This window comes from Scyliorhinus torazame, chromosome 8 (genome assembly GCF_047496885.1).
Source record: "Scyliorhinus torazame isolate Kashiwa2021f chromosome 8, sScyTor2.1, whole genome shotgun sequence".
Lineage (NCBI taxonomy): Eukaryota > Metazoa > Chordata > Chondrichthyes > Carcharhiniformes > Scyliorhinidae > Scyliorhinus > Scyliorhinus torazame.
The window spans coordinates 2,834,325-2,852,130 of NC_092714.1; the positions used below are offsets into that span (position 1 = coordinate 2,834,325).

General features: G+C 45.7%; 1 protein-coding gene across 2 annotated transcripts in view; it reads right to left on the reverse strand.

Annotated features, from left to right (window-relative positions):
* The window catches only part of u2af1 (U2 small nuclear RNA auxiliary factor 1), a 93,632-nt gene that overhangs the window by 22,491 nt on the left and 53,335 nt on the right, over nt 1-17,806 (reverse strand). For both annotated transcript variants that reach the window (XM_072513048.1, XM_072513047.1), the window contains exons 5-6: nt 16,263-16,361; nt 15,918-16,051 (exon numbers count right to left, since the gene is read on the reverse strand). In XM_072513048.1, coding sequence (XP_072369149.1) covers nt 15,918-16,051; nt 16,263-16,361 — 233 coding nt within the window. The remainder of the gene's footprint in view (nt 1-15,917; nt 16,052-16,262; nt 16,362-17,806) is intronic.

Below are 17,806 nucleotides of genomic sequence, written 5' to 3' on the forward strand. Positions count from 1 at the left end.
ACTTTTTCCCCGGGTGGAACAAACCATTACAAGGGGACATAAATTTAAAGTGAAAGGCGGAAGATATAGGAGGGATATCAGAGGTAGGTTCTTTACCCAGAGAGTAGTGGGGGCATGGAATGCACTGCCTGTGGAAGTAGTTGAGTCGGAAACATTAGGGACCTTCAAGCAGCTATTGGATAGGTACATGGATTACGGTAAAATGATATAGTGTCGATTTATTTGTTCTTAAGGGCAGCACGGTAGCATTGTGGATAGCACAATTGCTTCACAGCTCCAGGGTCCCAGGTTCGATTCCGGCTTGGGTCACTGTCTGTGCGGAGTCTGCACGTCCTCCCCGTGTCTGCGTGGGTTTCCTCCGGGTGGTCCGGTTTCCTCCCACATTCCAAAGATGTGCGGGTTAGGTGAATTGGCCAATGATAAATTGCCCTTAATGTCCAAATTGCCCTTGGTGTTGGGTGGAGGTGTTGAGTTTGGGTAGGGTGCTCTTTCCAAGAGCCAGTGCAGACTCAAAGGGCCGAATGGCCTCCTTCTGCACTGTAAATTCAATGATAATCTATGATTAATCTAGGACAAAGGTTCGGCACAACATCGTGGGCCGAAGGGCCTGTTCTGTGCTGTATTTTCTATGTTCTATGTTATTCCGGATGCTCCTGGCATTGAAGTCGACACACTTCAAACCACCTTCCTGCCTGCCGGAACACTCTTGCGACCTTGAAACCTTACTCATGACCTCCCTCCTCTCAACCTCCTGTACACTGGAGCTGCAATTCAGGTTCCCATCCCCCTGTTGAATTAGTTTAAACCCTCCCAAAGAGCATTAGCAAATCCCCCCCCCCCCCCCCCCCCCCCGGCAAAGATATTGGTACCCCTCTGGTTCAGGTGTAGACCATCCAGTTTGTCGAGGTCCCACCTATCCCAGAATGTGCCCCAATTATCCAGGTATCTGAATCCCTCCCTCCTGCACCATCCATGTAGCCACGTGTTCAACTCCTCTCTCTCCCTATTCCTCGTCTCGCTAGCACGTGGCACGGGAAACAACCCAGAGATAATAACTGTTTGTTCTAGCTCTAAGAATCCACCCTAGCTCCCTGAATTCCTGCCTTACATCCCTATCCCTTTTTCTACCTATGCCGTTGGTGCCTATGTGGACCACGACTTGGGGCTGCTCCCCCTCCCCCTTAAGGATCCCGAAAACACGATCCGAGACATCACGGACCCGGCACCTGGGAGGCAACACACCAACCGCGAGTCTCTCTCGTTCCCACAGAATCTCCTATCTATCCCCCTAACTATGGAGTCTCCAATGACTAATGCTCTACTCCTCTCCCCCCTTCCCATCTGAGCAACAGGGACAGACTCTGATCCAGAGACCTGAACCCCATGGCTTACCCCTGATAAGTCTCTCTCCTCCTCCTCCATATCCAAAACGATATACTTGTTACTAAGGGGAACGACCACAGGGGATCCCTGTACTGACTGCTTCCTCCCAGCCCCTCTCACCGTCACCCATCTATCTTAATTTAATCCCGTCAATGAACATATATTAAAAAAGTACTTTTTCAGTTGGATGCAATCGTGGGACACAAATAGCTCAACACTGATCCAACAGGTTCTTCTGACTTCAACTTCCCTTGAAGACAGCTCGCACAAGAGTGTGGACAATGTGGGCACCAGCTCCACTGGGGAAATGAACGACGATCTGAAAGGTGATTGTGGCCATGAACATCAGACCATGATGCCATTACATCAGCCTGTCGAGTAAGATGGGAGGCAACATTGGGTGGCATTAACTTTGACCAGAGCAAATGCTAGGAATCCTGTAGCGAGTAACTCACCTCCTGATTCCCAAAACTTGTCCACCATCTACAAGGCACAAGCCAGGAGTATGATGGAATACTCTCCACCTGCCTGGAAGAGTGCAGCTCCAACAACACAAGCTCAACACCATTGCTCCCCATAAACATTCAACCCCTCAAACACCAATAGTGGCAGCCGTGTACCATCTACAAGAAGTACTGCAGCAACTCACTAATGTTCTTCAGACAGTACCTGCCAAACCCATGACCACTACCCTCTAGAAGGCCAGGGATACCGGATAACCCCCTCCAAGTCACTCACCATCCTCACTTGGAAATATACCACCATTCCTTCACTGTCACTGGGACAAAATCCTGGAACTCCCTCCCCAACAGCACTGTGGGTGTACCTGGGGAGCTCAGGGACTGCAGCGGTTCCAGAAGGCAGCCACCATCACATTCTAAAGGGCAATTAGGGATGGGCAAGAAATGTTGGCCTGGCCAACAATCCCTATACCCCATAAGTGAATTTTAAGGTTCACATTCAGATTGATTCCATTTCACATTGAGACGGATTCAGATTCTAGTATCATAGATCATAGAATATACAGTGCAGAAGGAGGCCATTCGGCGCAGCGTGTCTGCATCGGCCCTGACAAAGAGCACTCTACTCAAGCCCATGTATCTACCATAGCCCCGGAACCCAGTAACCCCCACTTAACCTTTTTGGACACTAAGGGCAATTTATCGTGGCCAATCCACCTAACCCGCACATCTTTGGACTGTGGGAGGAAACCGGAGCACCCGGAAGAAACCCACGCAGACACGGGGAGAACGTGCAGACTCCGCACAGTGACCCAGCGGGGAATCGAACCTGGGACCCTGGAGCTGTGAAGCAACTGCGCGAACCACAATGCTACCAAAGAACAAAGAACAAAGAAATGTACAGCACAGGAACAGGCCCTTCGGCCCTCCAAGCCCGTGCCGACCATGCTGCCCGACTAAACTACAATCTTCTACACTTCCTGGGTCCGTATCCCTCTATTCCCATCCTATTCATGTATTTGTCAAGATGCCCCTTAAATGTCACTATCGTCCCTGCTTCCACCACCTCCTCCGGTAGCGAGTTCCAGGCACCCACTACCCTCTGCGTAAAAAACTTGCCTCGTACATCTACTCTAAACCTTGCCCCTCTCACCTTAAACCGATGCCCCCTAGTTGCTGCCCTACATTCCTTCAAAATATTTCTCATCCTATCAAATTGGCTGCGAGTGGGGTACACAGCAGAAGCAAAGTCTCAATGTAGACAAAATTAAGAGATGTAGAAGAAGCTACAATTAACCCACCATTAGAGCCAGGGAAACTTAAAACAGTGTAAGAAGGGATATTGGGAGAGCAAGGGCGAAGGATAGCTGAGGATGACCAAGGATAAAGATGTATATTGAAGAGTTCCTGAGGGATCCAAATATTCACGACTCAACTGGATCTCCCTCCTTACAATTTAGGAGGGGCGGCATGCAAACACCACCACCTCCAAGTTTCCCTTCTAATCATACACTAGGGAACACCCACATTCCATCAGGGAACACCCACATCCCATCAATGAATAAAAAACAACTCTTCTATAATTTGTTTTCATTGCTAGTACAGCTGTGGAAAATGAAGGTAAATAAACCTCAGGGGAAGATCAGACATGCCAGAATTCTTCCCAACCAAGTGATGCAATAGCAGGAACTGAGACAAAGATATTCCAGAACTTGAGAAAGTCAGTTGTTTCTCAGTTTCACAAGCAAATTATAACAGAGTGGTTGATATCCATTGTGGGTAAAGTTTCAGAAACTCTTGGTTAAAGACAAGATCATAAAGCACCTGGAGATAGAAATCAAATCCTAACAAAGAGGCAACATAATAATAAATAATAATAATAACTGCTTATTGACACAAGTAGGTTTCAATGACTTTACTGTGGTTATGGGCGTAGTGACAAGATGGCGCCAGACCGCGTCGACTCTCTGCGAGCTCTCTCACATAGATCTTCTTCTCACGTCTCATAACCATACGAACCGCTTTGAATTTAATTCTAACACTGTCGCTAACCTTTCTCTTTTATGTTTCCTTGCAGGTCTAAAGAACCTCTGACATCAGTGGGCCGGCCCAGATGACCTGACCCGACCGGCAGGACTCCTCCAATGACCCCACCCTCGACCTGGAAGTGGATGAGGTCCAACCTGGAAGTCCGACCCGGCCTCACGTGGGACCCGACCCTGCCCTCGAAGCGCCTGACCCGGGCCCCAGATTGCCCAATCCAGTCCCCGACCACGAGGCCCACCCAGCACCCCACCTGGAGAGGCCTGTTTAGTTAGACAGAATGAAAATAACATGTATGGTGTTAAGATCTCGAGGGGTCCAGATTGCAGCAAAGTTCAACAGCAGTGAGGAGAGCAAATCAGGGCCAGAATTCTCCGACTGTTGGGATTCTCTTTTCCTGACGGGTTTCCCAGCAGCATGGGGTGGCTTCAATGGGAAATCCCACTGACAAGCATCAGGAAAAGAGAACCCTGCCGCCAGTGAACAGAGAGCCGCAGAGAAACAGTTGGCTGGGGGAGAATCCCACCCCAGATGTATTAACAGGCCAGTAGAGTCAAAATGAGGTAATCATGTTTTTATAAACCTATTGTATTTATTGTCAGAATGTGAGCAAAGGAATGAGCAGCATTTATTAGAATCAGAGGCCGCCGCCATTTGGCCCTTCCAGCCTGCTCCACCATCCGACAAGAGCAGGACTGTGGTTTCAGCTCCACTTTCCTGTCCGTCCCCCTTAAACCTCCACTCCCGTGTCTATGAAAAAATCTAACACTCTTGAATAAATCCAACGATCTAGCCGTGACTGCTCTCTGGGGAGAGAATTCCCACAGACTAACAACCCTCAGAAAAAACGGTGTCTTCTAGTTTTAGTCACCCCCACAGCAGGAAACATCCACCCTAACAAGTTCCCTCAGGATCTTTACGTTTCAATAAGATTATCTCAAAATTTTCTAAACTCTGATGGTATCAGTCAAACCTCTAACTTTTCTTCACAAGATAGCCCCCTTTATCCCAGGAATGAATGTTCGCTGAACTGTTTCTAATTCAATTACACCCTTTGCAAACAAGACAACCCAGTCTGTACACAGTATTCCTGATGTGTAACACTACACTCATGTGCTTCACCCAATGCCAGTGTCTATGTATTTAGAGTGTGTACCTTGTGCTGCCCTATTATGTATTTTCTTTTCATGTACTAAATGATCTGTTTGAGCTGCATGCATAAAAATACTTTTCACTGTACCTCGGTACACGTGACAATAAACAAATCCAATCCAATCCAACGTAGTCTCATCAAGGCTCTGTATAGCTGCAGTAAAAAAAATCCCTATTTTATATCCATTCTCTTTGCAATAAACACCAAGATTCAACTCGGCCACTCCATTGCATTCCTCACTGGTCTCTCACATTCTACCCTCCATAAAGTTGAGGCCATTCAAAATTCTGCTACCCTGGTGAAATGAAAAATGAAATGAAAATGAAAAGAAAATTGGTTATTGTCACAAGTAGGCTTCAAATGAAGTTACTGTGAAAAGCCCCTAGTCGCCACATTCCGGCGCCTGTTCGGGGAGGCTGGTACGGGAATTGAACCGTGCTGCTGGCCTGCCTGGGTCTGCTTTAAAAGCCAGCGATTTAGCCCAGTGAGCTAAACCAGCCCCGGTTTTAACTGCACCAAGTTTGTTCCCCTATCCTTGTACACCAGTCACTGAAAGTGGAGGGGTAGGTGCAGCAGGCAATTAGGAAGGCAAATGATATGTTTGCCTTCATTGCAAGAGGATTTGAGTTCAGAAGTAGAGATGTTTGCAGTTATACAAGGGCCATGGAGACCACACATGGAGTAGTGCGCGCAGTTTTGGTCTCCCTTCCCAAGAAAGGCTAAACTTGCCATAGAGGGGGTGCAGCAGAGGTTCACGAGGTTGATACTAGGGTTGTTGGGACTGTCCTAAGAGGAGAGGTTGGTTCGATGATTCACAAGAGTTTTAAAAGATGAGAGGAGATCAGATTGTGTCATGAGAATGTCATTTTAAGAAATGTTTGAATGCTCATGTTACTGCAGTGATGTCAGAGTGTGGGTGGAGCTGAGCTCTGGCTCTGCTTTTTAGTTTCACTTTGAGAAAAGCTTGGGGGGGGGGGGGGGGGGGGGGGTTTGGTTTCGTTTTCAGTGTTGGACCTGAAGCCAGACAAAGCAGGTGTACTGTTATTCCATTTGGTGAATTCAGAATTATAAATGTTCTCAGTGGTGAATGTAAACCTGATGTGCTTCTGTTAAAAGGTGTTTCTTTTGTCTTCTGGATGTTGTTTGGGAAGTTATTAAGGATTACTTAATGTTGTATTCTTGGAGGGTTGTATTTGAATTGATCGTTGCTAAGATGTTCACTGTATGTTTTAAAAAGGTTAATTTGAGTTCATAGAATAAACATTGTTTTGCTTTAAAAAATACTTTTCCATTTCTGCTGTACCACACCTGTAGAGTGGGCCATGTGCTCCCCATTCCACAATCTATTAAAAGTTGTGGGTCAGGTGAACTCCATGACACACTTTGGGGTTCTCTAAACCCTGGCCCATAACAAAATTGGGGGCTCGAGTGGGATAAAAGTCTATCTATTGGATTGGCTTAGTGAACTTAAAGACAGTGAGGGGTGAGCATAGTGTGGTTGCTTTTCAGGTGTGGTATTCTAGTTTAAGTGGGGAGTGTGTTATGGACAATGGCTCTTTCAGAGGCTCTGAAGTTTTTGGGGGCGGAGACAGTCACACGCAGTACCTTACGGACAGAGACTAAAAGCAGACTGTTAGATTTGGCAAAAACATTGCAGTTAACATTACCTGACAAAATGTGAAAAGCTGAGGTAATTAAGGCGGTGGCTAAGCATTTAAAGTTGCCTGAGATACAGTTTGACTCATTGGAAATGGTAAAAATTCAGTTACAAATTAAACAAATGGAACATGAGAAAGAATTAAAGCAGCTTGAATACAAAAGAGATAGAGAGGAAAAAGAAAAAAAGAGGGGAAAAGGAAAGCAAGATACAGATCAGGGAAAAAGATGAGAGAGTTTGAACTTCAGAAAATGGCCATGAAACATGACCGTCAGTTCAAATTGGCAGGCGTAAAGGGAAACGTACAGTTGGAGATAGTGATGAGGATAGTGAGAAAGAGCGTCATAGTCGAAGGCTTGGTGGGGATCTATTTAAATATGTCCAAGCATTGCCAAGGTTTGTTCAGAAGGAGGTAGAAGCCTTTTTCATTTCATTTGAGAAGGTAGCTAAACAAATGAAATGGGAAACTGCGAGGTTAGCAGCAGAAATGGCAGATGATTATGAATTAGTTCATAAATCAAAGCTTGGTTTCCGACATCAGTTTCAGCCGGTGAGAGATAGAAACTGGGGACATGAGAAATACTCAAGTGGTAAAGGTAAATGTGATCGGATGGTAAATAATAAGGAGAGTGTACCTCAGATTAAAAAAGAAATCCAGGAGGGTGGAAGAGACATGAAAAGTTTCAAATGTTTTCACTGTAATAAACTAGGCCATGTAAAGTCACAGTGTTGGTGGTTGAATAAAAGCACTGGGAAGTCTGATGTGGCAAAACAGGATAAGACAGCGGGGTTTGTGAAAGTGGTAAAGGAAAGCCCAAGATAAGCGAAGGAGGTGCAAAAGATTGGACAGCCTGATCAAGAGGTGATTGATAAGAAGGTGTCAGATCTCTTTAAAGAATTTACTTGTGTGGGTAAAGTTTACTCATGTGTATCAGGAAGAGCAGGTAAACAAGTCACAACTTTAAGAGATACGGGAGCTAGTCAATCTTTGATGATAAGAGATGAGGAGTTATGTAGTTTGGGAAGAATGTTGCCAGAAAAGGTAGTAATGTGTGGAATTCAGGGTGAGAAGAGTAGTGTTCCATTATATAAGGTAAGGTTGGAAGGTCCAGTGAAGAGTGGTGAAGTGGTAGTAGGAGTATAGCCACCTGGGTTGGCCACTTCCCGACTTAAAATGGAAGTCCGCAAAGAATGCAGGGAAATTCAGCCAAGCCAGGAAAAACTAGCAGGTGCAAAGTCTCCTGTGTATTAGAACTTGCAGAAACCCAGACAGCACTGAAACTCAGCCATCTGCATACTAATGAGCGATCCCCAGGAACAATTGAAACATGTAAAGGTGAATAAGGCCAAGCCAGACTCCTCGGCGCCAGCAGGAGCCAAGACAAAGGAAGGCCAACGGACACTCAGGGACCGCCCAGCGATCAGGGAACAACTCCAACAAAGAACAAAGAAATGTACAGCACAGGAACAGGCCCTTCGGCCCTCCAAGCCCGTGCCGACCATGCTGCCCGACTAAACTACAATCTTCTACACTTCCTGGGTCCGTAACCCTCTATTCCCATCCTATTCATGTATTTGTCAAGATGCCCCTTAAATGTCACTATCGTCCCTGCTTCCACCACCTCCTCCAGTAGCGAGTTCCAGGCACCCACTACCCTCTGTGTAAAAAAACTTGCCTCGTACATCTACTCTAAACCTTGCCCCTCTCTCCTTAAACCTATGCCCCCTAGTAATTGACCCCTCTACCCTGGGGAAAAGCCTCCGACTATCCAGTATTGGAGAAATCGATCCAAGTGATCGGAACGTAGTCCAATCACTTGGAACCAGATACGGGGTGGGCCCCGAATGGCGCGAAGCCCCTGGGGACTATAAAATAGAGTCCCCAAGTTCAATTTGGTCTTCTCGGCAGGGTCACTCAACAGTGCAAAACAACCCTCGACAGTGAGCTGCCTAGCTGCCGCAACAACCAAGTAAGTCTCTAGTCAACGCTCGCTACGAGATAGGCGCTCCGAGCTACCAGTCCCTGCCAGCCTCCAGTCTCTAGTCAACGCACGCTACGAGATAGGCGCTCCGAGCTACTAGTCCATACCAGCTTTTGAATCCTGCAGACTCAGAATCGAACAAAAGGCCATTTGTTCCCCTGACCTGGTGGGCCAGGTCCGAAGCTAAGTTTAGGCCTTTTAGTGATAGAGATAGTCTAGTAAGTAGAGTTTTATACGAGAGTAGTGATTGCCGCTGTATAATAAATGTGCTTTGATTTGAATCTTACTAATTGGTGTGTCGCGTTATTGATCAGTACTTGAACTTGAACCTCGTGAAGGTATCATAAAGATACCTGGCGGCTCTGGAGCAAAGGCTATAGAAACAGAGCAAGAAAGATACAACGAGCAACAAATTAAGAGCCAACCAAAGTTAGCAACAGGAGTAATAGAGAAACTATCTTGTCCAGGAATACAGTTCATCTTGGGTAATTATATAGCTGGATCGCAGGTGGAAGTGATGCCTATTGTGGTTGATAAGCCAGTGGGAAATCAGACAACTGAAGTATTGAAGGACAAATATCCTGGGATTTCTCCGGATTATGTAGTAACAATGTCGCAAAGTCACAGGTTAAGACAAGAGGAGAAATCAAAGAGTGAAGATGAAGTTGAAGTGCAATTATCAGAAACGATTTTTGATCAGATGGTTGAAAAAGAACAAGAACAGGTGGAGGATGAGGCGGATATTTTTAGTTCAGGAAAATTGGCGGCGTTACAACAAAAAGAGAAATAAAACAGATGTATCAGAAAGCATACACGGAAGAGGAATCTGAGTGTATACCAGAGTGTTATTACCGTAAAAGTGATGTCTTGATGAGAAAATGGAGACCTTTAAAGTGCTGGTGGACAAGGATAAGAGTGGTCCTAGGGTGAATGTGCCAAATTGGGGGAAGGCTAATCATAACAATATTAGGCGGGAACTGAAGAACCTAGATTGGGGGCGGATGTTTGAGGGTAAATCAACATCTGACATGTGGGAGGCTTTCAAGTGTCAGTTGACAGGAATTCAGGACCGGCATGTTCCTGTGAGGAAGAAGGATAAATACGGCAAATTTCGGGAACCTTGGATAACACGATGTAGGCCTCGTCAAAACAAAAAAGGTGGCATTTGTCAGGGCTAGAAGGCTGGGAACAGACAAAGCCTGTGTGGAATACAAGGAAAGTAGGAAGGAACTTAAGCAAGGAGTCAGGAGGGCTAGAAGGGGTCACGAAAAGTCATTGGCAAATAGGGTTAAGGAAAATCCCAAGGCTTTTTACACGTACATAAAAAGCAAGAGGGTAGCCAGGGAAAGGGTTGGCCCACTGAAGTATGGAGCCAGAGGAAATTTGCGAGGTACTAAATGAATACTTTGCATCAGTATTCACCAAAGAGAAGAAATTGGTGGATGTTGAGCCTGGAGAAGGGTGTGTAGATAGCCTGGGTCACATTGAGATCCAAAAAGACGAGGTGTTGGGCGCCTTGAAAAATATTAAAGGTAGATAAGTCCCCAGGGCCTCATGGGATCTACCCCAGAATACTGAAGAAAGCTAGAGAGGAAATTGCTGAGGCCTTGACAGAAATCTTTGGATCCTTATTGTCTTCAGGTGATGTCCCGGAGGACTGGAGAATAGCCAATGTTGTTCCTTTGTTTAAGGAGGGTAGCAAGGATAATCCAGGGAACTACAGGCTGGTGAGCCTTAAGTCAGTGGTAGGGAAATTACTGGAGCGAATTCTTCGAGACAGGATCTACTCCCATTTGGAAGCAAATGGACGCATTACTGAGAGGCAGCATGGTTTTGTGAAAGGGAGGTCGTGTCTCACTAACTTGATAGAGTTTTTCGAAGAGGTCACAAAGATCTCTGAAGGTTGCCATTCAAGTGGATAGAGCAGTGAAGAAGGCTTATAGTGTGTTACCGTTTATTAACAGGGGGCCTGAGTTTAAGAGCCGCGGGGTTATGCTGCAACTATACAAGACCCTGGTGAGACCACATTTGGAGTATTGTGTGCAGTTCTGGTCACCTCATTATAGGAAGGATGTGGAAGCATTGGAAAGGGTGCAAAGGAGATTTACCAGGATGCTGCCTGGTTTGCAGGATAGGCCTTATGAGGAAAGGTTGAGGGAGCTAGTGCTTTTCTCTTTGGAGCGGAGGAGGATGAATGGCGACTTAATAGAGGTTTATAAGATAATGAGGGGGATAGATCGAGTGGACGTTCAGAGACTATTTCCTCGGGTGGATGTAGCTGTTAAAAGGGGGCATAACTATAAGATTCAGGGTGGGAGATAAAGGAGGGATGTCCGAGGTAGGTTCTTTACTCAGACAGTGTTTAAGGTGTGGAATGGACTGCCTGCTGTGATAGCGGAGTCGGACACTTTAGGAACTTTCAAGCGGTTATTGGATAGGCACATGGAGCACACCAGAACGACAGGGAGTGGGATAGCTTGATCTTGGTTTCGGACAATGCTCGTCACAACATTGAGGGCCGAAGGGCCTGTTCTGTGCTGTTGTATGTTCTATGATTGATGCAGGTAGGGCAGTGGATGTTGTCTATATGGACTTCAGTAAGGCCTTCGACGAGGTCCCTCATGGTAGACTGGTACAAAAGGTGAAGTCACACGGGATCAGGAGTGAGCTGGCAAGGTGGATACAGAACTGGCTAGGTCGTAGAAGGCAGAGTGTAGCAATGGAAGGGTGCTTTTCTAATTGGAGGGCTGTGACCAGTGGTGTTCTGCAGGGATCAGCGCTGGGGCCTTTGCTGTTCGTAGTGTATATGATTTGGAGGAAAATGCAACTGGTCTGATTAGTAAGTTTACAGACGACACAAAGGTTGGTGGAATTGCGGATAGCGATGAGGACTGTCAAAGGATACAGCAGGATTTAGATTGTTTGGAGACTTGGGCGGAAAGATGGCAGATGGAGTTTAATCCTGACAAATGTGAGGTAATGCAGGTAGGGAATATGCAGTGAATGGTAGAACCCTCAAGAGTACTGAAAGTCAGAGATCTAGGAGTACAGGTCCACAGGTCACTGAAAGGGGCAACACAGGTGGAGAAGGTAGTGAAGAAGGCATACGGCATGTTTGCCTTCATTGGCCGGGGCATTGAGTATAAGAATTGGCAAGTCATGTTGCAGCTGTATAGAACCTTAGTTAGGCCACACTTGAGAGTATAGTGTTCAATTCTGGTCTCCACACTACCAGAAGGATGTGGAGGCTTTAGAGAGGGTGCAGAAGAGATTTACCAGGATGTTGCCTGGTATGGAGGGCATTAGCTATGAGGAGCGGTTGAATAAACTCGGTTTGTTCTCACTGGAACGAAGGAGGTTGAGGGGAGACCTGATAGAGGTCTACAAAATTATGAGGGGCACAGACAGAGTGGATAGTCAGAGGCTTTTCCCCAGGGTAGAGGGGTCAATTACTAGGGGGCATAGGTTTGAGGTGCGAGGGGAAAGGTTTAGAGTAGATGTACGAGGCACGTTTTTTTACACCGAGGGTAGTGGGTACCTGGAACTAAAACGAGAAGTGGGAATCAATATCTTTTGACTATAATGGATGTGTCTACTAGGTTTCCAGAGGCCACTCCAGTATGTAATATTACAACTAAAAAGATTGTGGAGGAGTTACTTAAATTCTTTACTAGATGTGGACCACCCACAGAAATACAATCGGATCAAGGATCAAATTTTACCTCAAGGTTACTCAAAGAAGTTATGGATAGCTTAGGAATAAAACAATTTATATCAACTGCGTACCATCCAGAATCGCAGGGAGCATTTGAAAGGTGGCATCAGACATTAAAGACAATGTTGAGGGCTTATTGTCAAGATTATCCAGAGGATTGGGGTAAAGGAATTCCATTCGTACTGTTTGCAATTAGGGATGCTCCTAATGAGTCAACCAAATTCAGTCCTTTTGAACTAATTTTTGGTCAAGAGGTAAGAGGACCACTTAAATTGACTAAGGAAAAATTGGTGAGTGAGAAATCGAAAATGACATTATTGGATTACGTGTCAAATTTTGGGAACGATTAAATAGAGCAGGTGAATTGGCTGGACAACATTTAAACGTTGCACAAAATGTAATGAAACGGGTAGCGGACAAGAAATCCAAAGTTTGTAGTTTTGCCAGTGGAGATAAAGTTTTAGTGTTGTTACCAGTGGTAGGTGAACCTTTAAAAGCAAGATTTTGTGGACCTTATCAGATTTAAAGGAAATTTAGTGAGGTGAATTATGTGGTAAAAACAGCAGATGAAAGGAAGACTCACCGAGTGTGTCATGTGAATATGCTGAAAAGGTATTTTGAAAGGGAAAGAGGGAAAAAGGAGGTGTTAATGTCTATATAAAGGACGAGGATGCTACCCAGGCAGGGGTGGGAGAGGAGGTAACTGGTGTGCACAGAATTTACAATTGAGAAGGAGGAGGTGTTAGAACAGCTATCTTTATTTAAAACTGAAAGGCACCAGGCCTGGATGAAATCCACCCAAAAGACACTGAAGGAAGTGCATGGAAAGTACAGAGGCACTGGAAATAATCTTCCAGTCTTCCTGAGACACAGGGGTGGCGCCAGAGGACTGGGAGAATTGGGAATGTTACAGCCCTTGTTCAAAAAGGAGTGCAAGGAGAAAGCCGACAACTGCAGAACAGTCTGTTTGACTTCAGTGGTAGGGAAACATTTGGAAACTACAGTTCAGGACAAAATCAGTAGTCACTTAGACAAGCCAAGATAATGAAGGAAAGCCAGCATGGATTCATTAAGGGTAAATCATGTTTAACTAACTTGGGAGTTTTTTTGAGGTAACAGAGAAGGTTGATAAGGGAACTCTCTTCATGTGGTGTATATGGATTTTCAAAAGGCTTTCGACATAGTCCCCTTTTCGGTTTCAGCCCTACTCCTCCTAATTGAGACACTAGTTAGGCCTCACCTGGAGTATTGCGTCCAGTTCTGGGCACCATACTGGAGGAAGGATATGAAGACATTAGGCGATTCACAAGAATGATTCCAAGGATAAAGAACTGTAGCAATGAGGAGAAATTGGAGGGATTCAGACTACTTTCCTTGGAGAAAAGGCAAAGAGCCGATAGAATTAATCAAAATCCTGACAGGTCTGGACACAGGGTCAATAGTGTGAAGCTGGACAGCATCTAGAACTAGAGGGCACAAATTCAAAATAATTGGCAAAAGGAGAAAAAGTTTTTTTGGTTGGAGTCTGGAACAAACTTCCTGAGGGTGGTGGAGGCAGGTTCGATTGAGGTGTTCAAAAGGATTTGGATTGCTATCTGAAAAGAATGTGCAAGGTTACAGGGATAAGGCAGGGGAGTGTTTTTTCAGTGAGCCAGTGCAGACCCGATGAGTCGAATGATCTCCTTCCACACTAAAGATTACGATTCTGTGAAGCAATTAGAAAAGCTAATCAGTGAGACCACATTTGGAGTACTGTGTACAGTATTGGTCTCCTTATTTAAGGAAAGAGGTAAATGCTTCAGAAGCAGCTCAGAGAATGTTAACCAGACTAATACATGCAATGAGTGGGCTATTTTGTGTAACGAGAACGGAATCATTGGCAATCTAGTTGTGCGAGGCCCCTTGAGGATGAGCGACCATAATGACAGAATTCTTCATCAAGGTGGAGAGTAGTTGATTCGGAGTCTAGGGTCCTGAATCTTAATAAAGGACTACAATGATATGAGGTGTGAGTTGGCTGTGATCGACTGGGAAAAGTTACTTAAAGGGATGACGTGGATAGGCAATGGCCTACATTCGATGAGCACATGGGTGAACTGCAACAATTGTTTATTCCTGTTTGGCTCCAAAATAACCATGGTTTCCAAGGGAAATTAGAGGTAGTATGAGATCCAAGGAAAAAACAGACAAATTGGCCAGAAAGAGGCTTAGACAACATTCAAACAGACTGAAGTGGCAGAATCAGAGCCATGAAAAAACAGGATTTCTTCTTTCCATTTTACTGAGAACACTACCACCCAGTGTAGAGACTGTGAAACTTCCTCACAAAAATAAATTAGTCCAGCAGGGGGCAGGAACAAAGTCTGTTCAGAGATGTGGAGCAGATACAGGATTCCATTCCAGGCTACTTTTGGGAATCATTTACTATGCAAGGACTGTTAGGTTTTAAGTTCTTGCAGGCGGTTTTCAGAAAAACTCTCGCTCCTACTGCACTTTTCAGTCTCACAGTGACAGGCTTCACAGCAAATTCCCTTTGAAGAGCAGTCACTTATGTCAGTGTTCGAATGTCACAGACACATCGGTCGCTACACTAGAAACCAGCAGGTTCTCTGCTGGCTCAATGTCCTCCTTTTCCACAACTGAATGTGGTGATTCTCCCTGGATACAGGGACCGAAAACAACAACCCTCCCTGGGGTACTTACTATTAACAACCAGTCTTTTTATAAACTATTAATTGACAGGTGGTGTGTGACTGGGAAGGTCAGTACAGTAAGTCCTCCCCCTCAGCACTGCCTGTTGTACATTGTTTTTGCATTATCAGTCAGCACCGAGAGATTCCTTTTAACGTTCACCCATGTGCCCCGATCAGCACCGTTTTGGAGCTCCCGCTCCGACTCCCCAGCCGCTGGCCCCTCCCATGCCCCAGCCGCTGGCCCCTCCCACGCCCCAGCCGCTGGCCCCTCCCACTCTCCAGCCGCTGGCCCCTCCCACTCCTGACTTCCCAACCACTGGTCCCTCCCCCGGCCCCTCCACACAGACAGTCATCTGGGGTTGGAATCGAATCCCGGTGTCTGGCTCTGAGGCAGCAGTGTAACCACTGTGCCACTGAGATGGAAAAGTCAGTAAGATTTGGATTATGCACGTACGTTATCTGAATATGACTGGTAGAGGGAAAACAGGTTTTCATTCTGGTATCTACTGATCGATGTAAATTTAACTTGCTATTTTCACTTTAACGGTAATAAATGCTTGCTTTAATGGCAGAGTGCAGTGTTCTGTTTGCAAGGATGTATTTATATATGCACAAACGTATGAATGTAGGTATACATGAAATATTTTCTGTTTGAACAGGACTATGATTATGTGACATATTGAAGGTGAAGTCCAGGTTAAATTTCCCCTTTTGCATGGACAATAAAGCTCTATTCTATTCCACTGTATTTGAGCCAGGCTTTCACTTCCCCATTGACGTTTGGAAGTATTTGGGGGGCTAAATGCTCAGTAACTGATGAGAACACTCACCCCATTTCATATTGCCTGCAGCAGGCTTCTCTAAAGTCAGTCACTGGCGACAGCTCTGCATGGATCGGTTGCCCATTGAACCAGCGATTATTCAGATCATTCACAGCCTTTTCTGCATCTTCTTCATGGCGAAACTGAAGCAGGGGAAAAGTAGAGTCAGAGAACTTAAACAAGGATGGCCGAGTCCAGATATACTCAAGTCAGTGAATATCCCAAAAGAAACAGAGCAAAACATCCCACCAAAATGATAAACCCCACCAAGCAGCCTCATTGGCAAAGCTCCAGTTTCACAACACTCTCAATACCGCCCCCTTGGACAGAAAGGGATAGTGTTTGAATTCTCACCTTTACATAGACATTTCCAACCAGGTGATCACCCAGATTGTCACAGACATTCATCTCTTCAATTTCACCATATTTTTCCTCCATTTCTGTAAAGACCTCCTATCAACAAAAGATAACACAGTTGTTAGGCACTTTGGCATTGGGGCAGTGTGCATCAGATATCCAATTTCAGAAAAAAGTTGTCAAAGCTTTTGGGCTTGCACTCATCAGGAAAACAATGCCAAATTTCAAAGGGAACAATTTATACTGCATGAGAAAAGGGGTGTTGATTTGTTGGCAAGTTGGCTGATAGTTGAAACATTGCCATGGCAAATGCACTAAGAAGCTATTCCATAGAATCCCTACAGTGCAGAAGGCCATTCAGCCCATCAAGTCGGCACCAACCCTCCGAAAGAGCACTCCACCTAGGCCCACCCCCACCCTATCCCACTAACAGCGCACATTGATCATGGCCAATCCACCTATCCTGTACATCTTTGGACTGCGGTGCGCCCGGAGGAAACCCACAGACACGGGGAGAACGTGCAAACTCCGCACAGTCACCCAAGGCCGGAATGGAACCCAGGTCCCTGGCCCTTCAAGCCCACTCTGCCATTCATTATCATCTTTGATCATCCAACTCAATAGCCTAATCCCACTTTCCCCCATATCCTTGATTCCCTTCACCCTAACTGCTATATCTAACTGCTTCTTGAAACCATGCACTGTTTTGGACTCAACTACTTCCGGTGGTAACGAATTCCACAAGCTCACCACTCTCTGGGCAAAGACATTTCTCCTCATCGCTGTCCTAAATTGTCTACCCCGTATCCTCAGACTGTGACCCTTGGTTCTGGACACACCCACCATCGGAAACATTCTTCCAGCATCTAATCTGTCCAGTCCTGTTAGAATTTTATAGGTGTCTATGAGATCCCCCCTCATTCTTCTGAACTTGCAATTCTAACCGAATCAATCTCTCTTCATATGCCAGTCCTGCCATCCCAGGAATCAGTCTGGTAAACCTTTGCTGCCCTCCCTCTAGAGCAAGAACATCCTTCCTCAGATAAGGAGACCAAAACTGCACACAATATTCCAGGTTAAGATCTCACCAAGGCCCTGTATAATTGCAGCAAGACATCTCTGCTCCTGTAGAACAAAGCAAAGTGTAGCACAGGAACAGGCTCTTAGGCCCTCCAAGCCTGCGCACTAAAATCTTCGGCACTTCCGAGGTCCATATCCCTCTATTCCCATCCTATTCATGCATTTGTCAAGATGCCCCCTAAATGTCACTATCATCCCTGCTTCCACCACCTCCTCCAGCAGCGAGTTCCAGGCACCCACAACCCTCTGTGTAAAAATACTTGCCTCGTACATCTACTCTAAACCTTGCCCCTCGCACCTAAAACCTATGCCCCCTAGTAATTGACCCCTCTACCCTGGGAAAAAGTCTATGACTATCCATAAGACATCGGAGCAGAATTAGGCCATTCGGCCCATCGAGTCTGCTCCGCCATTCAATCTTGGCTGATATTTTTCTCATCCCTATTCTCCTGCCTTCTCCC